A 26,743-nucleotide genomic window follows, 5' to 3' on the forward strand; every position below is an offset into this window, starting at 1 on the left:
ACAGTTCAGTGCTCATAGCTGTATGGTTTTCTTCATTGGTAATCTTCCTCTTTAAGAGTTTCTTCGTCATCACTGTAATGTGCCAGAACAGGCAGCCTGGCACTAAAACCACCAGTGTCATGCTCTGGTGATAAGGCTTTGAATAGAAGTGAGCAGATCTACAGGGATGAGGAAAAAAAAAAAAAGACACTTTAGAAAAAAAAATGTTCTCTTAAAAACTGTCAATGCCACCTTTTCTGTTCCAAAAAACACTCAAGTAATGAAAATGATTCTGCCCCAGCAGAAACGGATTGATCGCATTCAGGGTAACTGAAGTATCTAACAAAAGAAATCTCTGTTTTCCAAATCCTGATGTGGTGTGTTATGTAAAACAACTGGTTATCTGAAGTTAACCTTAATCTTAGGTGCATCACTATGGCAACACATTTCCAGAGTTGAACGTAAAGCTACTTAGTAAGGCGGTGTATCTACAGCACTACTGCTGTAAAAATTCTCACATCCAAACATTTAAACAGAGTGAAACAAGATTAGATGCAGGAAACAAACATGGCAAGAGTTTGAACAGGTGTTTCAAGTTTGAATCCATATGGTTTTTTGGGTTTTTTTTTTATTTTAATGCCATAGAAAACATTGGTGTGACCTCCCATCTCCTGCCACACCTCATCTGGTGAGGAACAATGACGCTCTTGGCGCAGAGTAAAGTAAAAGATTTGGCTCTTGGCAATGACTCCATCGATACTGTGGGAAATCCCAGCCTCTGAATGACCAGAAGTCCCGTAGAGAACCCAGTGAAATTAAAAACATATTACCGTAGAGGAAGCTGGCGTTACGGTGGGACTGTCATATTCCTCATTAGGTACATGGTGAGGCAGGAGATGTGACAGCTCAGAAGGGTTGACTAAAGGGCTGCCCTGGCTGGATTGGACTAGTTCCATGTCGTGAGGGATGTCGTTCTGTTCTTCACCAACATGGATATCAGCAATATCTGCACACCTGAGAACACAAAACACTCATTTTGGTCTTAACTGAGCTTGTCAGGTAGTAAGATCACATATATAATCCTAACTTTGTGTGTAGTGCCACCTTCTGCTGCTGCAGGAATCACATCATGTTTCAGTGAAATCTGACTCATGAGCATGTGAGTTATCACCAAGCCTGGTGGGAAAAGGCCTGTTTACACTCACATACAGCACAGTATGAGTGGAAATAGTGTAGTGAAATAATACAACAGAGGAGAAGTTTTCACATGTCACAAACAGCCGCACTATACAAGACAGGAATTTATATTCTTACACTGAAACTACCAAACAGAATAACTAGATAAACACTTTATTAACGTCTATAAAGGTTAAAATATTATATGGTGGTTACAGACACTAACGATGAGTACAAATTCTTATATTTGAGTACTTGCTGATACAGAGTACCAACATGAGTATAAGTAATAAATTGTATTTCACTTTACTGGTAAGGATGCCAGAATGCCAGAAAGGATGACTGAGTGGTTATTAGTGAAATATATCAGATGGCTCATTCTGCGACCATCCTTTAAATTTAATGTCTGAAAACTGTCAGAAACCTCATTAATAAGGAGGATAAAGTGTTTTTTTTTTTTTGTGGATTATGTTCTGTCACTTGCTGATTGTTGGGATAGGCTCCAGCTTTCCCACAACCTTGAGTCAAACTAAGGTGTATAGAAAATGAATAAATGTTCACTGCTGTGACAAAGCATCTACAAGCTCAAATTCAGTTTAATAACTTAATTGTTTATATGTTAATGTGTTTAACATGTCATCTGCACTTTCATTTAATGTGTTAAATTTGACAGCCCTAGTTATTTCATACTGGTATGGAGCTCTGTTATCAGAACACTTTTGTGAGTACTAATAATCAGACCAATATTAGCAGCTGGTATTGGAGCATTCCTATTAGCAGTGTCACAATCAGGAGCATTTTAAGGATTATTTAACATTACAAAGACTATCTTTCTATCAGCTGATACTGAAAGTGCCCTATGTTAAGAGGAGCAAGTAAACAGCTCTCTACATGCAACCCACTACACGTCATCAACCTCAAAGAAGCACAGAAAAGAAAGCCACAAGTGTAACCAGAAGCACAAAGAGAAGACAGCATGTTGCTTTTAAAATGTCTCAAAACAACCTTAGGCTCTTTAACTAGAGAGGCAGGCCCCTGAAACGGCACGGAAGCTGGTTTTCTACTGAGTATTCATGCCAGGAGTAGCAAAAATATGGAAAAACATTAATAACTAATTTCTAATGAATATATATCAGATCAGAAAGCCACTTCCTCAACAGAGCAGGAATGTCTGTGTAGATGTCTGTGTAGACTCCCAACAGAGCACACAAGCAAACCAAAGGGCTAATGACCCAGATGTTCAACAGTCTAGCTGGGACCCTTGTAACATGATCAACCTAAACCTCACAGCAGACTACAACAAAGTGGGAGAGCTAGTAAAGCAAGACAGTGATGTGGGGAAAGCAGGCTAGCACGGTGGAGAAGAGGGATTACAGGCCATCTCACTGACAGGCTTCTAACCTACATGCCCTACACTTGCCCTATTTATTTCTGACACCAAGCTGGCTGCAGTAACACTATGCCTCTTAGGAGAATAAGAAGAGCCAATGAGAGGAAAGCGCTTTGATCGAGTGCCAGAGAGAGGCTCAGGTAGAGCCCCTGTGGGAAAATTCAAATAGCTTTCCAATGCTGTTGGCTCTAGATCTATGTTGTAGGAAATAACCACAGATGTGACAAAGACAGAGCACAATATCAAAACAAATCTTACAACTTTACTGTGAGTATAAACCCCATTATTACAGACATAACTTTTGTTACCTGGGTGTAGAGGGAACTGGGGTCTCTTTTGGCTGAGAAGGACCCCAGTTTTCAGAGTCCATCAGAGTGGCAAGCACCACAGCAGCTTCAAGGACCATGTCCTCCACAGAGAAACAAACAGGCCTGATATGAAAACGACAGTGAATTGTGACAATCAATCAGTTTGGAAAGCTTGTTTGAAAACAAGCAAGTTTGGAAAGCTTGTTGTTGAGATATGAATGTTTATTTTATTATAACAGGAAGAAAACTCACTTTCCTGCTGTATCAAAGTGAACTGACACTGGGAGGGAATGGGATTCTGCAAAGGATAGTAAACCCTGAAACAAAAACAAATAAAAAATAAACACTCACACACATTTGTGTGCATGCATGTCATGACTACAACAGTTTACCAGAGCTCATTAGCTGGAGAGTGTGGTCATGACATGTTTACTGTGGTAAAGTTAAAATGAAACAATGAATGAAATCAGACTAAAACTTAAAGCCTGATTTGTAATCCATCTAAACCCGATTTTCCAAAACCGGCAGGAACACGACAGCTAGGCCGGCTAATGAGAAGTCTCACCGCAGGGAGTCCAACACACATTCCAAGACATTAGGGACAAGAGTTGTGGGTGTTAATGCAGGTCAAGTCTCATTAGCCGGACAGGCACAAAGATGTCTGACTGGCAGACAGACTTCATCTGCTTTCTTTGCTAAACTGGGGCAAAGGAAGGCGTTTAAACTAAAAAAGGTTGACAATGCAATTAGCTTTATTGATTTAGCTTTCCTTGGAATTACTTTGCAGATCTCCCAGTTTCCAGTGTGTTAAACGTACTCCTATTAACATTAATTTGAGATCGACGTCAGTTTAGCTCAAAATATTATAGCAAATGCAATGCGTGACTAGAACACTGCAGCTCTTTACTTAAATTACTTTTTCCATGTGGCGGTGCATCACTACAGTCATTCTATCCTGGCTACAAAGCGGAGCTTCACAAGACAGTGAAACAGAGCCAGGCAGAGGCTTTAAGACATCTGAGTACCCCGATTACAAGTCCATAAATAATCATGCCTTGCACATAAAATGCTCACTGGTGAGTCAAGCTCACACACGCACACCCTCTGCAACGAACACATGAGGATACAAACCACACACATAATATTCTCAAATGACAAGATAAAGGAAAGGTCCTCCAAATATAACCCTGTTACCCTCAACTCCTTCAGGCAGAAGGTTATGTCTGAGTCCACTCCGATCTGAAAGAAGTCAAACTCATCTGGGTGTAAGGACATCTCAGTGTGCATCATCATCACAGGATCTGTGAAAAGATACGTCCAACTACTTCCAATACATTTTAAGATTTTTTAATAAGCCTGAGGATGAAAACTGGCAGCATTTGCAGAGTAACAGCAATTGTTGTCACTTGCAGTTACTGAGAAGCAAAAAACAAGCCAAATCTCACTCTTTCTTCCCTCATAGTAATTTCTCAGACTGACTTTCAGAGGACTCATGGACAGAGTGATTTCCTCCTGAAACACTGGGAAGTGCCTCACCATGTCACCTAAAACCCTGCAGAAACAGGGCAGAGCAAACAAAAGTCAGAACAGCGTCAAGCAAAGAGCAGAGATGTGCTGTGCACAACTTCTGCTCCACTGATTGATAACTTCTAAATGACCATTTAGCTGTTTTATTGAGTTAATCCAGTCAAACATCAGTAAACAAAGTTTTCTGAAGTTACTGAGGGGTCAAAAGTTGCTTCAATTCTAAGCAGGATGAAGCAGATACTTTGAATAGATCTATGCTTGTATTGATGGGTGTAACTTGATAATGATATGCTGGAGTGCTAACCTAGCAGGAGCCCTCAGCACATTAAGACACAGGTGTGAGGCAAACACTGCCTGCAGGGCCTCACTGTCCTGGAATTGTATGTTGTGGGTCTTAGTAATACCTAAGACAAAGAGATGGAGGTATTTGGAGCACACTGCCATCAAGTGTTCACAATATGCAATAGTTTGAACATTGTAAATATTTGTTTACATTTACAATCAGGTCAGGACATACTTTCCCATTAAATCCAATGGGAAAGTGTATCCAAACATTTGACTGGGAGTGTAGATAAGGTTTCCAAAATTCAATTATTTTTCCTTTCTCAACAATTGTCTCATGATATAAATTTGTGTGTTTCTTACCATGTCTGCAGAAAAACTGGATAATCACTCGGTCACTCTTATTGCTGACAGAGATCTGACAACGTTCCACATTACGCTCAATAGAAGTCAGACACCGGAAAAGAGGTAGGACAGACTTGAAAACAAATAGACATGTTTCATTTAATTAGCCACTCATGTCTTGATATTGTGATCACACATTTCTGTAAGGGACATTGTGATGACATGTGAGCGCATGGTGGTAGATCACCTGTAGTTTTATTATATCTGTTTGGATTTTCAGATTATTTATTCCAGATAAATAACCAGTGTGACTGCTGTACCTTCATGCCCAGTTTGCATTTGACTGCTTCAGAGCTCTGCTCTGGTAATGAGCATATGCTGTACTGCTGGAAGAACAGCGGCGAGAAGAGGAAGCAGGCATAAGCAGAATGAGTAGAATTCACTGATCTCAGAGCCAGCTAAAAAGGAGAAAGGGAAAAGGAGATTAAGTTAAAATGTTAAACATGGCAGGTGATGTCTGGAGCCCAACACCTGCAGAAGACCCCAATGCCATTAGTGCTTATGGAAAATATGTAAAAAAGATGAGCATATACTCACCCCTGGTTAAAAACAAGATAACTAAATGACTGAATATTTCTCTTAGAGATATTGTTAGTGTTGCTTACCCCTTTGACCATAGGATCCAGCCACAGTTCGTGGCCAATACGTGACAGGGCAAAAATAGCCTTCCCAAACACTATTAACACAAAGAGCCACGAGAGTTGGCACCAGACTGTACAGAAGGTCATTTAACTCACTAGGATTTTTATAAACTCTTTTGTCTTTACAAATTCTAGAGGTCAATAGCGGGGCATAATAAAAAATTTTAAAAAAACATCCTAACTTCAAGAAACGTAGTTTATTTAGCAAAGTAGACACTAAGCTAAGCTAGCAACATTAATTAAGATGAATGTTTTTCAGTCAAACTACAACATTTATCCATCCAGATAACGTATTTTAAAGAAAATAAACTATTAAATGCTTATATTTGTTTGGTTTCTTATTTGTTTGTTTTAACAATTACCTTTCACACAACTCCCTACAATGACACAATTCATATTTACCAACAACGCAAGATTAACCTAACTAGCTTAAAACGAGCCGCAGCGCGCGCACTGTGAAACAGCAGCGTCTACTATAACTGAACACATAGACATTAATTTTTTTTTTTTTTTTTTTTTTAAATTAACCATTTATTAATAATTTATTAATGTCTACAGGGAAAAAAGTGTATGGCTGGAGTTTTTGAAGATTATTTCTTGATTAAATATAAGATAGTAATATAAGTGGCACGGACGAGGCCTAATGCTGTGAAAAACATAATTCACAGAGGAAAAATGTAATAGTAATACACTGTTAAATTAGTCTGGTAAGAAGGTCTAAAATGTAGAACTTTTTGTTTTTAACCCTTTTATGCATAGTGGCCCTTTAGTGGGCAGCTATTTACAAGCTTTTTCTTGCATATTCATGAATGAGGAGGGTATTTTTGTAAATAAACCACTTCAGGTGATTTTTTTTTTTTTTCTTACAAAAATGTGAAAAATGTTGCAATGTTTTGATCATTAATTCATGCATGAAAGGGTTGATGAACTTTAAGTTTATGTATTTACTTTTCAGTGTTATTTTTAATGTCCATGCAATCAGGGTTGAAGTTCATAAAAGTGTCTCCATGGCACTTTGAATTTGGCAAATGTGGATTTGATTTAGAACTTGCTGTGTTTGTTTTTGTGTGCTATAAAAGTATTAATATATAGGTCAATTTATAGATCTACATGTAAGTATCACCCATGTTTTTTTCCTATATTTGAATGACAAACTGACAGCAAGTCATTAAGGGAGTACCAGCCAGTACACCATCTATTTTGAGTATGTCTGCTGAATTATCATCCAGGTTCAGATGCATTAAAATGTCTGGTTCGATCCCTGTGTGGAGTTTGCATGTTCTCCCCTTGTTTGCGTGGGTTCTCTCCGGGTACTCCGGCTTCCTCCCACCATCCAAAGACATGCATGTTAGGTTCATTGGTTACTCTAAATTGCCCATAGGAGTGAGTGTGAGTGTAGGTGGTTGTCGTCTCTGTGTGGCCCTGCGATGGACTGGCGAGATGTCCAGGGTGTACCCTGCCTTCGCCCAAAGACAGCTGGGATAGACTCCAGCTTCCCTGCAACCCTGCATCGGATTAAGCGGTTTAGCAAATGAATGAATGAATAGATAGATAGATAGATAGATAGATAGATAGATAGATAGATAGATAGATAGATAGATAGATAGATAGATAGATAGATAGATAGATAGATAGATAAAATAACAGCCAGAAACAAAAGCTTCAGTATTTGTTGTTGGCTACAGTATTCTGGCATCAGTGTAAAATGAGTCAACAAAATGTTTTTTATTTGCAACACAAATGATTGTATATGTTCAGAAAAGCAGTTTTATCTTATAATAGGGTTTTGTGTGAGTTTACACCGCTGCCATTTGTCAACAAGCACACCCTGGTGCTGTTGTGCAGTTCATATTTCTGGATGAAGTAAGAGTGTTGCTCCACATGTGGACCCTTTTCCCCCTAGTGGTCAAATTGTATAATTACAACATTCTTCCTACACCATAGCAGAACCGCACACATGACAGAAAACTAACATTTGTCTGGAGACACCCTAGTTTTTGCCCAGTGATTGCTGGGATGGGTTCCAGCTTCCTTGCGACCCATTAACTGGACTAAGCGGTTAAGAAAATGAATGAACTAACAGCAAAATTGTGTTAACCAAGTTTACCATTTTGTGACTATGCATCCGATGTTAAACATCCAAATGTAACAGGATCAGAATCAAACTATAGATGTACAACTAAGAAGGTTTTTAAGGTTGTTTTTCATTGTTAGTACAATGGCAATGCCCATAAAGTCAGGCAAATTACATCTTTTAAGAGTGTTTTTTTTTCTCTTGTTCCTTTAAGGACGAAATAAGATGGAGAATTAAAGGAAAGAGGTCTTCACATAGAAGAAAATTCAGCTTATCAGAGCTTAGTTAAAACCCCTGTCTCTGATGGCAAGAGGATGATGTACGTCAGTGGCTGAGGGATTTAAAAGTAAAATAAAGTTTTATTTAAAAACAACAACAAACGGACAGGCCTCTGAGCCACAATGATCCTCCTAAAAGGCAGGCTGTGAAGAGTTAAAGCCACACGAAAGATTAAGGAGTAAAATCAATTTATTATTATTCCAGTCCCTTTCAAAATGTCCTTTATGTCCTCAACCAACTGCTGGTTGAGGTGGGCACATTGAATGATTCTTCTGTCTCACTTCTTGCTTCCTGTAGCACCACAGTTTCAGCCCACCTGCAGAAGAGAGAATGGACAGCAGTCCACTATTCCAAGGAGGGAGTCCTCAATCCCTCCCACCTGCTCCCACAGCTGGCTTTCTGCTCTGGGTCCATGAATTTTTTAGTCTGCTCACGCTTTTCCTGAGCCAGCGTGGAGATTCCTGTAGCCCAGGTAGAGATAGGACATTTTACACCGACCCCAAAGCTGGTTTCATATTGTTGAAGCAAATTGGTGTGAATCACTGTGTTGAGGCTTCAGTTAAATGTCTGTGATGATGTGACCAAAGACATTGGAGGCCTCACGCATCCCATAGAAAGTTAGATTACAGTTTTAAATCAATGGTAGCATTTCATTCAATTTGAGAGTCCAGTAACTAGGAGAGAACCATAATAAAAGAATGCAAATGAAACAGTTCCAATATGGGAACATTTTGAGTTGGTGTCACACACCAGGAAGGTGGTTTTTTTTATATGGGATTTGATAATTGTCTGCCTGCAACAATTTTGTGAGGATTATTTGGTTGCTTGCATAATATAAAACTGTTATGTTTAAGTAGTTTCTGGCAAACATAGCTGTTTAGTCCGCCAGGACCTAAATGTATGACAGGACAACATTTTATTCTTATATTTAAAAATGTAAGCTTACTCTGCTGCAGCTGATCTCTAGATGTCACTGGTGTGGTTTGTCTGGGGATTTGAAGCTACAAAACCTTTCTTGAAACAACTGGGAAGAAGTCTCAAAAACTCCAAAAAGCTGCCCATAGCTAGACCCAAGGCTGAGTAGTTTAACCAGTGGATCCCAAGACGACCGCTGCACTTCAGGCTCCTGATCCTGCCTTCGCTTCCGATGAGTCAGTGGTGCCTTCTTCAGCACTGTTTCTCCTTCCAATACCTGTAGCTCCACTTAAATACTGCAGGGACACCCACACTTGGTCCTGCTTACCAAATTAGCTCAGGGTTGTATGGGCCTCCAGGGGGAATTAGTGGCACAATAATACTAAGTTCAAACAAACAATGACATACAGTAAAAAACACTTTAATACAAACCCATGCTCTTTGGCCCCATCAAGACTAGAGGAATAAAAGCTTTTCGTTAAAGGAAAACATGAGCAATTATGCACCAGAAAACAGCAAAATAGTAAAACTTCCACAATATGTTTTTCTGTGTTTAACTATGAATAAAATATTGGTTTGATAATATTTGCATGTCACTGTTTTTTATTTACATTTTACACAGTAGACAAAGGTTTGGAGTCAGGATTGTATCATTGCAAAATGTTTTTTTCAACAGTTTGCACAACCCAGAAGTCCAGATGGATGCTCAGTTTAGCTCTCAACTCAGAATAGATGCTATCCTGACATGCAGATTGGTTTCCACAAGACAAGATCTTGGTTAGAGATGAAGTCAAATGGTGAATGAGACAAATGTTGAATATTAACCACAGTTTATCATGAGACTAAATTTTCTCATCTATTTTGCATCTTGAACAAGAATCAGCAAATAGCTGAGGAAGTACGTCAACGGGGAAAAAGTATTTGAGCTGTTTTCTCTGTAATCTGCTCTGCATCAGTGACAATAAGCAGAGCACATCCTCACCAGCTCAGGCCTCTTTCAATTTTTTCTCATAAACTATGAAGACAGGCCTCCAAAAGAAACCCTCAGTGTGTTAGAAGAATCAAAGCTGCAGGTCTGTCAACTCCTGGTGTGAAGCAATAACAGGTTTTGATTTTCTCTGGAGATGTGGCCTGTTTTCATTCACTTACATTTGTTGGTGCAGTCTTGCTACTTTGGCGTTTAGAGTTTAACTCCCCATTTTCTCATCTCAATTTGAGTAGACACACAAATTCATTCATTATTCAAACCGTTTAATCCCACCAAGGGTTGTGGGGGAGCCAGAGCCTATCCCAGCAGTCTTTGGGCGAGAGGCAGGGTACACCTTGGACAGGTCGCCAGTCCATCGCAGGGCACCCACACATTTATCATCTTTAAGCAAATAAAAAAGGACATTTTTGGCTTTTCAATTATTTAATCTATTTAATAACTTAAAGGAGAATAGTGTTGGTGGAGTTGAGCCTATTATTTGAGAGCACAACCCCCACATTTAGCCATGTTGCTCAATGCACAAATGCCTAGTCTCAACAAGTTGCACATTCCTGTAAAGGTGACTAATCCAGCTTTGTATAATACATCAGTGTTATTAAAGGGGTATAATATTCAACCAAATATACATTTTTACTTTATGTTGATATTAACCTGTAAAAGTTGTAACCACTTTGACTTTAAATAGTCTCCTTTTTCAGTTCCTCAATAAATTAAGCTCAAATTTATATTTTCATATTTCCTGTTGCTGGTACCAGCACCAGTCCAGTGAGCATTGCAGCTAGTAGAGCCCATTAGCGTGAAAGAAACCCAAACTTGCAACTCCACACTTCCACTCACCTCCAATCACAGAGAAATACTCTGAAAAACTTAAGTTTTCTGCCCGTTTTAATCTGTAAAAATAAAATGATGTACCACTCTGTTTACACGCTTTATTGAGCCTCATGTCCAATATACATTGCATTGACACAAAATGAAACAAAAACAAAAAAACCCCAAAAAAAAAAAAACAACCTACAAACAAATAATGGCATTGGTGGATTACCTGGACACACCATTTTCAGAGCGTATTGCTTAATGAGATTTCAAACGCACCAAATCTGTGCAAATACAGTGAACACCGGTCAGAGGAGGTCATGGTAGGTAAGAAATTCTGACTTAAAAAGATCATGTCGACAGCAGGTTTTGTAATCAAGTCTACACAGATCTACTAACTGTACATGTCACATTCACTCAGAATATCCTAACAATTGTTTTATATTTAAACATACCTTACTCCTTCAAACCTGATTGCATGCGCCAAAAGATGGTAAGCTATTTTCAGTGTCAGTCACAAGTTCGACTGTGTATAACATTGTAAAAGTCTACATAGATGTAATCATGGCTTCATAGTTAGCAACACCAATAAAAAGTGAAAACAGGCCAATGGTTTCCAAACTGCAACCAGGATGGTTTACTTCCCACAAGAAAACTACTAGGTGCTTAGCTCACTTCAAGTCTCCATCAAGGATCTCAAACAGAGATTTTCTGATTTAATAAAAACCATAAATATTTTCCAAGGATGCACCAAACAGAAAGCAAGATGTTGATAGAAATAAAGAGCATCATTCAATAATCGACCCTCAAGAGTCTACAACCCACAAGGGACCGAGTTTTTTTTTCTCCACACCCACACCCACCCACACCCACACACACAGAGATCAAAAGCCAAAAGTAAGAAGCACAAGCCTAACTCTACTATGGAGGCCATAACATCCCCTCAACAGATAAATAACTCAACCATAAACTGGTCAAATTTTTTTGTCCATTTAAATTGAGGTAAGCTCAGGTGCTAAGTTAGCCAGTCCACCTGCGTGTGTGGGGTTTCAGAGAAAAGATTTGGTTGTCTGTGATTAATGACAACATACACTAAGTGATTATTCAAAGACTGCCTTATTAAGCTAGAAGGGCCACATGTCAAAGGGAAAGACCAAGAATGCTAGAAATTGATCTTACAGACTAACTGAGACCTTGTCGGCACAAACCTTCTGACACCATTAACTACGTCTAAGAGAGTCAAGACATTAGACAACTTGTTCCAATTACATCAACAATACAGAGGGAATCATGCACTTTTGTGATAGTCATGGCTTTAAACACCTTAGACGCATACTGGCATCAGAAGAAAATGCAACCGCAAGGTCATCTTTCAGAAAAAAGAACATGAAACTGTAAGTTGCTCTAAAAGATCTCACCTCGTTCATATAAACAATAAGCAAACGGTGAGGAGGTGAAGCCAACAAAAGGCAACAGTGATTCAATGACTGTTGGGAGACAGGGAGGAAGAAAAAAAAAAAAAATCACACACCTACTGACAGATTTTTGGGGGTGACAATGGGGTTAGTATGCAGCAGGGAGGACAAGTAAAGACCTATGAGAACAGGGTTTTGTTTTACACAATCTTGACCACTAAATTGCATAAGAAACCTGGTATAAAGTAGAAACTGTTCAGCAGCAGATAAAAAAGCAAGTTAATTTACAGTAGTGACATATCTTACATCATTAATTTTTCAAAATAAATAAAATTAAATATACAATTCCAGGTAGGAAACAGGTTAATTTCGCTGGTAGGGTTCTCAAATTGGCTCATCTGGCAGACCGTTCACAGAAACGTGGCTGAAGCCAACCAATTCCTTTGACTGGCAAAACAAGGGGTGCAAAAGCCTTTTGCTGAAGTTTTGTCTCTGAAGGCATTTCCCCAAACTGGACAACAGAAAGCTGAAGTTATTATGACTTGCAGAACCCAACATTGATATGCAAGTCTCAGTCAAATGGTTAAGTGACTTACCCTGGAATTTACAGCAGACTCCTAATCAAATGCCATCTCTTGACTTTTTCTTACACACCGAGCCACCTTCCTTTTGAATTCCCCATTCGGGTCCTCCCTCCACTCTTTCTGTGGGGGGGAAACATCAGGTTGATTTAGGGACATACCTTCCATTTAGCTGAACTGTAAGGACTACAAATCTGAAAAATGATTATGTAAAGTTTGCACAACTCACTGCAGCATCCACATTTGCTGGTGAATCGCTGTTTGGGTCTGCCAGCATGGATATAACACTAATCATTATTGTCTCTACAGTGTGGATCGGAAGCCAGCGCTCCTCAGGCTTCTCATAGCCAAACTTATCTTCTCCTGGCTCGTGCAGAATTGAGATGCAAACATCTCCATTTTTTGCAACTGTGAAGAGGAAGTGAAGGAGAATTTATCAACAACATAAAGCCAGGACAGCATTTTTACATCTGCACACCAAGAATAGTGATTGGGATTTTTAGGAAGCACATATTTAGGAGTCTGAAGCTGATGTTTACCATTTGGATGCCAGATCTCTGTGATGAACTTCATCTTTGGTGGACGTAGTGGATAGTCATAGGGAAAGGTTAGGTATGCTTTGAAAAACCCTCCTTCACTGCAATAAAAACAAAGAAAGATTAAGATATACTAAAAAAAAAAAAAAAAAAAGCTTTTGAATACTTGAATAAATGCCATCCTCATAACATTCTCTCACTTACAAAAGAGTATCTTGTGGACCAATAATCACAACTTCCCACTTATAGATGTCATCGTCATCTATTAGTCCAGCTGAAAAGCCCTCCACAGGGTTCTTGTTGAGCTCTGGAAGAAGGCCAAAAACATTTTAGATACAAAAAACTGGAAACAAAACAAAAGAAATGTAATTTACCATAAAAAGAATAATATGCCACAGACTGCACTTGAGTTATTCATGTGAAAACTAAAAACAACAACAAAAAAAAAAACCCCACCATAAACTAAAAACACCTGAAATAAAAGTTAAAAATGATGCAGGTAATGCAGTTCGTTAACATTTTTAGAGAGTTATAAATGTGCTGGACTCATTGATGCACATCTCCTAAGTCTAAAGAGATACAAAGTAATCCACATATTTTTCCACAGCTGGTATTGATACACAATCTACAGTTAAGTTGGTATAAGGTGAAAAAGACCATAACTAAATCAGTTGTAAGTGCTTTTAAAAAGGCTCATGCTGCAAAGCGTGAACTGTGATGACTGATTCTGCTGAGCTCTTGTTTCAGTTCACTGGCCCACGTGTTGCACTCTGACTTGCACCATGTAGGTTTTTTTCTTTTATAAGTGCAACACCACATGTATTTAAGCCAACCAATGTGCTGAAATCAATCCTACAATATAAATAGTTAAATCAGTCAAGTTTTCTGTTTGCTAACTTGGCTTGATGATGACATGGTTTGTATTTTGTATTGAAGCTGTCTCAGAATCTGTATTTTATTGGTTAGTAGATTATTATTTTACGTGTTAATTTCTTCTTTTTTGATCCTCAATCCTCACATTATTTGTGATCTAGGTTTTCTGTGGTAATGGCAAGCAGCCATGCAATGCAGCTTTAATATTACACTATTTCTGCAATGCTGATGTTCTGAACATGGCTGAGAAAACTTTAAAATTGTCTTGATTATATTAAATTTACAGACCTTATTTGTCTTTGCTTTTAACAAAATCAATAAGCATTTAATTCGTAACTCTAAAATTCAATAACACATGACATCGATGTCCTAAAAAAAGGTTTTCAATAAACTCAAATTATTGATTAGCCGTGTGTGTATTGCAATGTAAACATGTACACCAGCAGACCAACACGAATATCGCTATCTCCGTGTCAAGATACTTGTACTCCAGGTTAAATACAACACATACTTGCCAACAACAGAAATAATATTGGTGTCAGAATAACCCGATGGAAGAAGCGATACATCACAGGGAGACTGAATAGCAAAGTTCATATTGACAATAAAAATCACTGACAGTATCACTGAACCACATCTGACATCCGAGATGTAATATTATCTTACTTAGCTACACAATGAGCTTGTAATTGTTTTCATGTTGCAATTGATATAAAATACGTGTATCTATGACAGGTTTGATGTGTTTGCATCTATCATTAACCTTGTTAAAGTTACGAGGGGAAATGAATATCTGGCTTGATTATTCCTTTGTTCTGTCTGATAACTAATGCCGAACTCGCTAGCAGGCTAACAAGGTTAGCGCTGATATTCTATGTCGGCTTAGATGTGTTATTTAGTTTAACATATCTACAAAGACATGTTTTATTCCCAGCAGTACTCAGAGCAGTCTACGTGGCATAGAAATGCACTCATTATGCCGCTGGGTTAGCGTTCAGAGCTTGCTCCTATCGCGTAAACATAGCTTTGCGTAGCTTAAAACAAGCTAACGCTAGCTACTCGAATGCTAGCTGTTATATCGTCTTATATCGTTGTGATCAAATTACCTGCCAGTTGTTTACGAAGAAGTAATGCTGATTGTTCGGTCATGGTACGCGGACGTAACTGAGGTGGAAAACACTGTGTAGACAAACAGTTTATGAAAAAACAGCGCTAAAGCTGGGACAGAAATGAGGTCCTTCTGCTGGCTTCCCTCTGTGTTTTGACACAAGAAGGTACAGCTGCTGGGCTTAGCCGTGCGCATGCGCACCTGCTCCTGATCGCGCTTTTATGTGTGGCTTCAACGTGATGGACAAATCAACAAGCCCCAACCATAGACACAGTCTATGGCCCCAACCTGGAAAGCCCTCTGCAGTCTGATACAGACTTAACCTGTATGTTTTCTCACTCACAGGGCCAGAATAAAAGTGCACAGGCCCCTGGGCCCAGAGTGTTTCAGGGGCCCCGCTCCACATAATAACATTGCAAAAATTCTGAATTGTAAAATGACATTTCTAGTATCTCTCAGCCAGTGGTACCAATAGCAATACACTAGACACTGTGGTGTAACTATCTGGCTTTTATGTACATTTTGTTTCATGTCGAAACTGCTGGTGTATGCCCTACGTGGGCCCTTCATGGGCCCTGAGAAGGTGCCCATAAAAGCCTGTGCCCATAATGCCCATTGGATAATCCAGCCATGCTCACTCGTATGTCATACACTGCTCTAGTTGCCTACGCCTGAGACAATATCAATAAACAAATTCTGTCATTTTAATGCTTTGTGTACAAAGCTGACTGGTTGTTTTATATGTCATTCATTTTGGCTGTAAACTGTACTGAATACTAAGCCATAAAGCCAAATAAGATCAAGATTTGGACTAGGAGAAAATTTCAAATTTTTTTGCAGACCATAGACCAGGCCTTAAACACATTTAAAAAAAAAAAAAAAAAAGGGGGGGGGGGGGGGGGGGGGGGGGGCTAATAAAAGTCATTGTAATAACCATTCACTGTAAAAGCAGAATTTTAGTGCATAAAGGACAGAAGCCTAATATGGACCAACATTATCTTGACCTATAGAGAAGTCTGCATTGAAAACAATCTTCAGTCATCAATGCCCAATATGGCCAATGTGCATGGGATTAATATGTGAAACCTTTCTCAAGCACTACCATATTATGTTACACTCACAAATCCTAAGACTACACTGTGCAAAAAAAGAGTCTTGCCTTACACTTGTCAAGTCTTTTTTTTTTTTTTCCCTTCAGTGGACTCTGAGATAACATGGATCAACAATCATATAGACAAAATATTTATTGTGGTGAAATGACTTAATATCCCAGATCTTTCTTTGGAAGAAATGGATGCCATATTCAGCAGATCATGTTTGGCTAAAATAATAATGGCTGTTATCAGCAACAAATCCTGCAGTCTGGATCAGGCAGTGTTTGGAGAATTTAAAGTGGATCTTAAGTTGTGTAACTGAGCAAGTATCCTCTTTGTTACACTACTTAAGACCTCTTTGCAGGAAGAATGGGACAAAATAACATCTAAAACTGGGCATAATTTGATCACTTGGATGGCAAAACATCTTTTTCGGTTGGTGAGATGTGATGGGAGAATAAAAAAGTGGGGAAAAAAAACTTCACTGCATTTAATGCATTCATTTTGATACCTTTTAATTCAGCAAATTATCTTATAATGTGTGTATCATGTTACAGGAATTTAATGTAAAACTACATGTACATTGACAAAGAAATTTAAGTTCAACAGACAAAACATGAAATATTTGTGTTCATCATGTCGGAAATCATATAAAAGTCGAGTTAATGTGAGAATACTTTTGATTTAAACCGTCAAATTTGACCAAAACATAACATTTGACAATTTTTTTATTTAAATATTTTGATAGGTGTTTAGATTATTTTAAAAACGTAAAATTGAAAAGTCTCTCTCTGGAACTAATAGGGCCCTCCAATTAGTGCTGTGGATAATATGTTCCTAAGTTGTTATTTTGCTTACATCTATTAATATGATACATTTGTGTTATAAGACAGCAAATCGTAGTCTAAAGAAAAGAAACAGCATAATTTAATTGTATGTTAATCAAAGTAAATGTAAATGTAACTCTAGAAAGCTTTTATTCCTGCCTATAATAAATATTTCATTTCTTAGGAACGCAGTCCTAAAACAAAACCATGTGGTGCATTTATGGCTATCGTAAATATGAATCTTGAGCCCTAACCTTACTGATTTGACAAATTAAAGAAAATACACTCAGCAGTTTATCCTTTTCCTTAAACATATAAATACTAAAAAAAATGAAGCCAACATGTTTTAAAATGTACATTCCACAGCTGAAAACTCAACTAAGATATCGATAATTTCTGCAGATGTTATAAAAACCGAGCTTTGGAAGTGTACGGAAAGGCAGCAGTATACGGAAGGAAGCCCATTCGGCGCCATATTTAATACATCAGACGCTAGCTGCTGTTAGCTGTTTCCTAGCTGAAACTTTATCTAAAAATCTATAAATCTATCGCAAGCCATCAGAATAATTCAAAATGAACGTAATTGATCATGTGCGGGATATGGCAGCAGCTGGCCTCCACTCCAATGTTCGGATATTGAGCAGTTTGTTGCTAACGATGAGTAATAACAATCCGTAAGTAATATCGGGGACCGTCTATTTCCAAATGTTTGTTTCCATGTCCGTGTTAAATGTTATTCCCTCGTAATATTAGTCCACTTCTAACATGCCAACATCTGTTAGCATTAAAATGTTGACGTTTATACATATTTTTGTTTAGCTGCTTATCCGAAATGTATCTTTTATTTAGGAAAAAGGAGGTGAAAATAAGTAAATGACAGGGAGTAAACAGAGTTTTCTTACCCAAGGCATAGCCGTGACAAGAGCCGTGCACATAACTACCACCATAAGCTAGACAAGGGTAATAAAACCAGGACAATTTGCCTGATTACATTTTTAGTCATTCCTATTTCAGGTTTGATTACCTTAAATTATAGTTTAGTAACAGAAATGTTGTCATAAACGGGAATCCTGTTTGTCACACAATTCAGTGTTGTCACTGGCATGTCGCCTGATACTGTATTGTTTTTCATCAGGCCGATTTTTTTTGGGTGCCAATTAGATTTAAATTGCGATTCTCACAATTCTTCGAAATTGCTAGTTCTTGTGAATTTAAGACAAAATAAATTAATTAAACTTATTCATTTTTCTTTATTTCAATGAGGGAAAAAACAACCCAGTAGCCAGACCATCATTTTACTGCTATAATGCCCAAGAAAACAAGTAAAAAGATCAATACAATCAAGAAGAATGACAAAAATTTTATGATAGATTATTTTTATTTATTTATTTTTTTAAAAAATCAATTTTGAAATTGTAAAAAAATCCTGATTCTCGATTTTTTTAATTTTATTTTTTTGTTCAATTTTCCCACCCCTAGTTTTTACACAATAATCTGTTAATGAAACAACAATTAAATTTTTTAAGTGTTTATTACATGCACTCTCTTTTTATTGATTGTGGGTTTATTTTTTTTGTTTCTGATTGAAGAGAGCTGTTCTCCCCAGCCCAGAAGTATCAGCTGCTGGTTTACCATGCTGATGCCATTTTCCATGATAAGGAATACCGTAATGCTGCCTGTAAATACAGTATGGCACTGCAGCAGAAGAAGGTGCTCAGCAAAACCTCTAAAGTTCGCAGTTCAGCTGGTGGAACTGCATCCAACATGCAGGCACAGGTGTGTGCATGTGTTTTCTTGTTAGATATTCAGATCATAACACAAAATGCATGAAAATTTTATGCATGTTAAACATGTTTTCATCAAGCTGTAATGGCTGTCATTATATCAAACTTTTATTATATGAGTGTTTTGGATGATAAAATTCACAATAACACTGTTTAATGATAATATTTTTTAAAATGAAAACAACATTATTACCAACCTTGCTAAACAATGCTTTTTGATTTGTTCGTATGCTTTTTCTTCAGCGTTAGAAGATGCGGCCCTTACAGCAGGGGTCTCCAACTCCAGTCCTTGAGGGCTACCATCCTGCAGATTTTAGTGTTTCCCTGGTACAACACATTTGATTCAAATGAAAAGGTTCTCCAACAACTTCTTTTCATCTTCTACACCTGCCTGTTAATGAGGCATGGATTTGGTTCAGGTTTGTCTCAGTGGGGAAACAGTAAAACCTGCAGGATGGTAGCTCACAAGGGCTGGAGTTGGAGACTCTTGTTGTACAGGCTGCACACACTCACAAAAGCAACAATGTTAATATATATCAGTATCACAATCCAATGAGTCAAACATCTGCTGTCAATACACCATTAAACACTCTCTTTTGGTAAATATTTGTGTTGTATTTGCACTAGCCCTGACACCTCTACTGTCAAATAAACTTGACAGAACAATAAAATCTTGTCACACAGCTGTATGTATACTGTGAAAAGCACACTGTTCAAAACAAGAAAACTTTTATGCTCCATCGTACATCAAGACATTATTGAAGTCTTGAATTCTCTTGACAACTTTTTTTTTATGTATTGCATTTTCATATGAAAAGTTTGCATCGCAGACAAGAAAGAAACTTGAACATTTACTCAGTATATTTTCTTTCAGAGTTTGCCGTCAGAGATAGAGGTAAAGTACAAAATAGCTGAATGCTACACCATTTTGAAACTGGATAAAGATGCCATTGCTGTGCTTGATGGAATCCCATCCAGACAGAGGACTCCAAAGGTGGGTTGTTACTTTTACTCCTCTTAATCAATCGTTCCGTCTTGCTTTGTGTAACTTTTTGTTTATTTTGATTTGTTTGTATTTCAAACAAAAAAAAAACTGTCATAATAGTGCTGTATAACCATGTCTGCATGTTCTTCTGTATATTGATGTAGAAAAAGCTGTTCCAGCAGTAAATTTATTAAAAATACATTGCCTGGCCAAAAAAAGATGAAATAACTGGATTTTTACCAAGCAAATGGTACAAACCTCCTATTAGATAATTACTGCATCGGGGATTATCTTTCAGCTGGTAACAAGTTATTAAATTCCAACCAAAACATTGAGTAGTTTATCATTTCTTAAACAACCATGTAAATCCTGTAGTCGTGAAAAAGATGTCTGTTTAAGGAAGGTTATCATCGGCATCAAGCACAGAAAACTTCTAAGGGGATGCAAAAATGACTAAAAACTGGAAGGATAGCAGAGAACCTTAATGTTTAATAAAAAATTAAAAAAAAGTGGTTGAAAGGACAAAGTATAAATCAACAATAGATTCACTTAAAATGGGCCAAAGCCGTATTCCTTAGGACAATTAGCGGTAAGAATGAAGAGCCCAACACAAGATGGAGGAAGCATACTTCTGGTTCCCATTTGATCGATTCTGTGATTTGTCTTTGCAAATAAGTGTATTAAAGTATTAAAGTTAAATATTTAAAAAGCAAAAATGATTTTCCTTCTCGGATGTTTATTTTAAATTTGATGCTCATTTTTCCTTCAGATCAACATGATGTTGGCTAACCTGTACAGGAAAGCTGGTCAAGAGCGCTCTGCTGTGACGAGCTACAAAGAGGTGCTTAGACAGTGTCCCCTCGCCTTGGATGCAATAATTGGTATGCAGACCCACAGACAGTAAACCACTACATAACATTTAACATCCAGACAAACACATGCTTACTATGCGAGACCATGCAGCTCATAAATTTAACCCAACAACACACTGCCTGTTGAGCTGGGACCCCAGTGAGCACCCCGCTCAGCTAATGGTATGTACATACTGTTACAGAAGGAGCATTGTAAGAGCGTATGTCCAGCATCCACTTTTTTTACCAATAAACATTGCAGCTTTCCACTTTTATTTCTTTTGAATAATTTTACTCAGTCTTAAGGCCTTCACACGTCTACTGCGAATATTTCATCCTAATATTTCACATGGTAATATTTTTTGAGTCAATGTCAAATCATTGTGAATGGTCACATCAGTGATGGAATTTCGCCCAGTGATTTTAGCAAGTTTTCCTTTTTCAAACTAAGGTTTTTTTGTTTTGGTTTTTTTTAAAAATATTTTCCTCCAACAAATTGATGTCATGTTATCAATTGGCCAATCAGAGAAGAAACGTTAACTGGTAGATCACCGGTTGTGAGCTATGCAGATGTCACTTTTGCTGCTATTTCATTCTAACTTTATATCAACATGGCTGAGCGTCTTCATTATTCCTTCCCTGCTTCTTAAAGCAAGCAGCTAGCTGCTAAAGCAGATCTTTGAACTGTACAGTGGACATCCTAAAGTCTATCCTGAAGTGGCCGTGGTCTGGCTTGCTAACGGAGAAGAGAAAACTACACATTCTTTTATTCCTACTCACCAAGAGTCCCCCATACCACCAGAAAAAGACGCTAGACTAGTTGATCCTCGCTTTGTCTTTAAATAGACTCCCTGAAGGTACGAAAACGTCACTAAATATAGCGCCAATGTCGCTAAGATAAGTAGCAGAGGTTCAGCGTGGATCAGTGTAATTGGCGTATCAGAAAATTGTGCTCTGACAAAAGTTCCGTGATTAAATGTGTTTTATTTAAATGCATTAATGTTCCTGTAATTAACGTGTTAAAGTCCCACCCCTAAAATAAACGTTTGATACTTACTTACCACAGCATGTAAATGTTCTGTTTAGTTGTTGATAAACAGGGGGAAAAAGTTTTTCTTTCCGTTGGAGAAAAAAAATCTCTCGATGGACGACAGACACTCAGATCAATGAGCAGGTACAAAAGTTTTACTTACTGCAAAGGAGTTAAACAAGCCAGCAGACCAAGTGGTCCCAGCCAGTGGACAAGGTGAACTAACATTCAGCTAAGAATGGCACCCTTTTATACTTTCCTTCCCTCAACCCCACCTGGGAACACTGTTATCTCAGTTCTTGGTGTAGGACCCCCAGAGTGAGGTTATGATCCTGCAGGGGGTTGTAATGTCCTTTGCAGTTGTTCTCATTCCAGAGACACTTCTAAACAGGAGACAGTCTTCTAATCAAGCCATTTTAACCATCAGTCCTCTACAGAGGCTCACAATATCATAATTACAAGATTTTTCCATCACTTTTTTCTGATTTTGTTTTCTTCTTCCAGGTCTTCTGTCACTGTCAGTTAAAGGGGCTGAAGTGGCCTCCATGACAATGGATGTGATCCAGAGCATCCCCAACTTAGACTGGCTCTCTGTTTGGATCAAAGCATATGCCTTCATTCACACAGGAGACAATCAAAGAGCTATCAACACCATTTGGTGAGCAGAGTACCAATAATTTAAATAAGTACTGAATATGTGCCCATTTTACATTCCTCTTTTTTGTGGGAAACTAAGTCAATAAAATTGTTTCAGCTCCTTGGAGAAGAAATCTCTTCTGCGTGACAACGTGGACCTCCTGGTGAGCCTGGCTGATGTCTATTTCAGGGCGGGAGACACCAAAAATGCTATTCTTAAATTTGAACAAGCTCAGATGTTGGACCCGTACCTCATCAAAGGTGAGTCACAGTTTATGATGAAATTTTGTTCATGTGGAGGCTTCATTTTACTTTGAGACATGTGGGGAAAGTTTGGGTCCGTATCTCTGGCAGCAGACCAGAACATGTGATGAAAGCTCTTTATCCATCCATCCATTTTTTTTTCCTGCCATTTTTCCGGGGTTGGATCGCAGGGGGAGCAGGGAAGCCCAGACTTCCCTCTCCTCAGCCACATTTCCCAGGCCAGTCACGAGATATGATCCCTCCATCGTATCCTGGGTCTTCCCCGGGGTTTCCTCTTGAAGGGATGTTCCCGGAACACCTTCACCAGGGAGGCGTCCAGGGGCCATGCTGACCGTCTTAATGGAGAGAAGCAGCAGCTCTAGTCTGAGCCCCTCCTGGATGACAGAGCTTCTCACCTTGTCTCTAAGGGAGAACCGGGCCACCCTATGAAGAACACTCATTTCAGTCGTCTGTATTCGTGATCTGATTTTTTTGGTCACTATCCTAAGCTCGAGACCATAGGTGAGGGCAGGAACATAGATTGACTGGTAAATTAAGAGCTCTCTTGCCCCACCCCCAGGCCTGGCTTCAGAAGGGGACCCCTGTGACCCGCATCCAGGCATTGAAACCTTTCTGCCAGAGTTTGTTGTCATCATAGGAGTCTTTAAGCTGCACTTAGCCAGGTTAGTCCCCTAGACACCTGTTTGCCATGGGTGACCTTACCAGGAGTATAAGAAAAACATAGTCACTAGGATCTTTAGGACACACAAACACCTCCACCACGATAAGGTGGCAGCTCAGAGAGGGGTAACACAATATGTGTAGCAAAGTTGGCATTAAGATGCTCAGATTAACAAAACCAAGACACACTTTAGTGCATTATACTGGATAAGTCAGTAAGGTTTTGACCAGAATTGATGACAGGGATGCATCTTTCTTTCTCAACCTAAGTGTCCTGGCTGAACTTTTGCATCTGCCTTGAGGACTGAATCATACATGATCCTACTCTTTTCATTCTTTTATTAATAGTCCTATTATTGTGGCTCGACAGTTATTGTCTGTGTTGTGAGCCACCCCTGAAAATACTTGGAGAAATGGCTAATAATTGTTGGTGTTTAGAAAAAACTGAGTTTTGCTTTTTGCACTTGGAGGAATGGATGTTTATGGCTACCTGATGGCCCGTGAAGGACACCTGGAGGATGTTGAAGTCTTGGGAGGTCGTTTATTTAATATATCTGACCAGCATGCTGAACCCTGGGTGATTTCTGGGTAAGTCTCCAAATAAATAGCCTCAGTCAGCCTTTGCTTGAACCAAGTGGATTTTTTAAGTGAATGCTGAAAACCGTTTATTAATATTTATTTTTCTGCTCAAAACAAAATCAACTCTGTGACTATGTTATTGTCTTTGTTGTATAAGTCATTGAATCTGTATGTTTTGTTCAGCTGTCACAGCTTTTACAGCAAGCGTTACTCCAGAGCCCTCTACCTGGGAGCTAAGGCCATCCAGCTGAACAGTAACAGTGTCCAGGCCCTCCTCTTGAAGGGGGCAGCACTGAGAAACATGGGCCGAGTCCAGGAGGCCATCATCCATTTCAGAGAGGCCATGCGTTTGGCTCCTTGCCGACTGGACTGCTATGAAGGTATGTTTCCTTTCAGATATCTTTTTAATGGTCTCAGTTTTTGTTCAGATTTAAATAATGCAAATGTGAATTAACTTCATCTTCAGGCCTGATTGATTGTTACCTGGCATCCAATGGGATTCGAGAAGCTATGGGGATGGCAAACAACATCTATAAGACTCTTGGGGCCAATGCACAGACTCTGACCATCCTGGCTACGGTGTGCCTGGAAGACCCTGTGACTCAGGAAAAAGCAAAAACCCTGCTGGACAAAGCGCTGGCCCAGAGACCCGACTACACCAAAGCTGTGGTCAAAAAGGCAGAACTGCTCAGTACGTACACCTAACAGCTCAAACGTTTAATGTCCACACACAGATGCAAACTGGAATGAATTATGTTTTCGTTCTTGAAGATCGGGAACAGAAATACGAAGAGGGGATCGCTCTCCTGCGTAATGCTCTGGCCAATCAAAGCGACTGTGTCCTGCACAGAATGCTGGGAGATTTTCTGGTTGCTGTCAACGATTACCAGGAAGCCATGGACCAGTACAGTATAGCATTAAGGTAAATATAAATTCAGCTTGAAGTAGATGCTTCGAGATGTTGCTATAAATCCATATTGGAACATTATTCAGAATTACTTGTATAATTTCTTAAACATTCTCTTCCCTCAGCCTGGATCCTAATGACCAGAAGTCTTTAGAGGGCATGCAGAAGATGGAGAAGGAGGAGAGCCCCACAGATGCCACCGTGGAGCTGGATGGCGATGACATGGAAGGCAGCGGAGAGGATGGAGATCTGGAGGGCAGCGACAGCGAAGCGGCTCAGTGGGCCGATCAAGAACAGTGGTTTGGGATGCAGTGACCCAGGGCCACCGAGGAGCGCTCAGTCAGTGCCACCGTCCAGACCACCTGAAGCTTTCAGCTGTCCTGGTAGTCAGACAGAACAAGGTGGCCCCTGAGGGTCGGACTGCTCCTTAATCCTCACACGTTGATGAGGATAACTCTTATGTGACGTTACAAAGTGTAAGACTTCACACCTGTAAACGTGACATTCACGTAAACGGAAATGCACCAGGGGATGAACTGATGCTGGACTTAGTGGTGCAGCTGCAGAGACGCCAGCGCTTTTTTTTCGGAAATGCAGCTTAAAGCGGAAGTCAAGCCAAAAACCTGACGCCTTTGTCAGTCATTCTGCCAACGTCATCAGCTTCATTGTGAGGTTATCGGAGGTCAGTTTACTTGTACAAATTCCAGCAGTCGTATAAAACCAACAGACGCTGAACCCCTTGAGACAGTAAAGACATTTTTCTTTTTATCGTGAGATATTTCCGTGAAAAGTTGCATCTTTTATCATATGGTTCTTGTATTTCTAGACTAGTTAAATAAACTTAACATTTAATGGGGTCTGTACTATCAATAAGCTCCAAAGCAGCAGAACTTTGACCTTCTGATGTGAAACAATAGCCAGTTACAGGCCAGAAATATCTGAAGGTACCAGTTTGGTTTGCTACTAGAACATTTCATCAGTACCAGATTACAAATTGTGAATATGCCAGAACTTTGAGATGAGCAAAATGGATGTCTGAACAAGTGCAAGTGTTCAGAATTAGAGCAGCTTAACGTGCATCATCTCCAGCTCTGTCGTGTGTCATGTAATACACATGCTTACTTCATGTGTTCAAATATAAAAGAAAATGCAACGATGAACTGATTGAGTTGTAAAGTTTACTTCACTGTCTCAAGTCAAATGTTTAGTATTTTGTACATATTTGAAAAACGTGTCTAATAAAATTAGGATGTTAACCAGACATGCATCTGGTTGTCCAGTTGGTGTTTAAAGTAAAACTTGAGGACACAACTAAAGGTTGAACAGGAGCCTTTTACAGCTTTACAGTGGTTTAAATGTTCTTGTCCATGTTTTTAGTCTTTTAGCTGTACTGGATTTTTATCTCTAGTTCAAGTGTGTGTGTCTGGCAACGGCCACACGGCTGTCACGACATGTAACAGGAGAGGGATTCGTATTAAGAGCATCACTACATCTACACTACTTTGAAAAAGAATCAGCCAACAGCAGCTTGTCACTACAGGGCGCTGGCTCCCATCAAAACATCTACGAAACAAAGTTATTCAGGTGGTGCAAAATTTTTATGAAATTCAATTCACTTGCATACTAGACAACATTACTCAAATTATATGTATGTACTGGTGGTACAGCCAGGATTAAACAAATGACCCGGTGAGAGCACACTGTTGCCAAGCAGGACAGAAGTAGGCCAGTTTCTATTCAAAATTTATTATGAAACAAAGTGAAAACAGTTTTTTTTTTTGTTTTCAAAAAGCCAGATTAAGTGAAGTAAAATGACTTTAAATGTTCCATAAAAAA

At 38.9% G+C, this 26,743-nt stretch overlaps 3 protein-coding genes across 3 annotated transcripts; 1 reads left to right on the forward strand and 2 right to left on the reverse strand.

Annotated features, from left to right (window-relative positions):
* Positions 1-32: 32 nt before the first annotated feature.
* Positions 33-6,104, reverse strand: rad9b (RAD9 checkpoint clamp component B; the record flags this gene model as incomplete). Its single annotated transcript, XM_079251709.1, has 11 exons — positions 33-158; positions 810-993; positions 2,854-2,976; positions 3,106-3,170; positions 4,048-4,154; positions 4,299-4,405; positions 4,685-4,784; positions 5,026-5,140; positions 5,328-5,465; positions 5,673-5,743; positions 6,071-6,104. 11 exons carry the CDS (start codon positions 6,102-6,104, stop codon positions 33-35), a joined length of 1,170 nt encoding a protein of 389 aa, XP_079107835.1.
* Positions 6,105-10,879: 4,775 nt separating this feature from the next.
* Positions 10,880-15,440, reverse strand: ube2g1b (ubiquitin-conjugating enzyme E2G 1b). The gene is made up of 6 exons (XM_079251780.1): positions 15,289-15,440; positions 13,514-13,616; positions 13,313-13,410; positions 13,003-13,181; positions 12,789-12,896; positions 10,880-12,703 (listed from the first exon to the last, which is right to left on the reverse strand). The coding sequence occupies exons 1-5, from the start codon at positions 15,329-15,331 to the stop codon at positions 12,810-12,812; spliced, it is 510 nt and encodes a 169-aa protein (XP_079107906.1). The 5' UTR covers positions 15,332-15,440; the 3' UTR covers positions 10,880-12,703; positions 12,789-12,809.
* Positions 15,441-17,696: 2,256 nt separating this feature from the next.
* On the forward strand, positions 17,697-26,148 carry anapc7 (anaphase promoting complex subunit 7). Its single transcript, XM_079251784.1, has 11 exons — positions 17,697-17,885; positions 18,801-18,987; positions 19,870-19,989; positions 20,750-20,861; positions 22,366-22,519; positions 22,616-22,758; positions 23,892-24,009; positions 24,184-24,380; positions 24,467-24,691; positions 24,772-24,922; positions 25,033-26,148. The coding sequence occupies exons 1-11, from the start codon at positions 17,785-17,787 to the stop codon at positions 25,220-25,222; spliced, it is 1,698 nt and encodes a 565-aa protein (XP_079107910.1). The 5' UTR covers positions 17,697-17,784; the 3' UTR covers positions 25,223-26,148.
* Positions 26,149-26,743: the final 595 nt, after the last annotated feature.

This window comes from Telmatherina bonti, assembly GCF_933228915.1.
Source record: "Telmatherina bonti genome assembly, chromosome: 13".
Taxonomy (NCBI): domain Eukaryota; kingdom Metazoa; phylum Chordata; class Actinopteri; order Atheriniformes; family Telmatherinidae; genus Telmatherina; species Telmatherina bonti.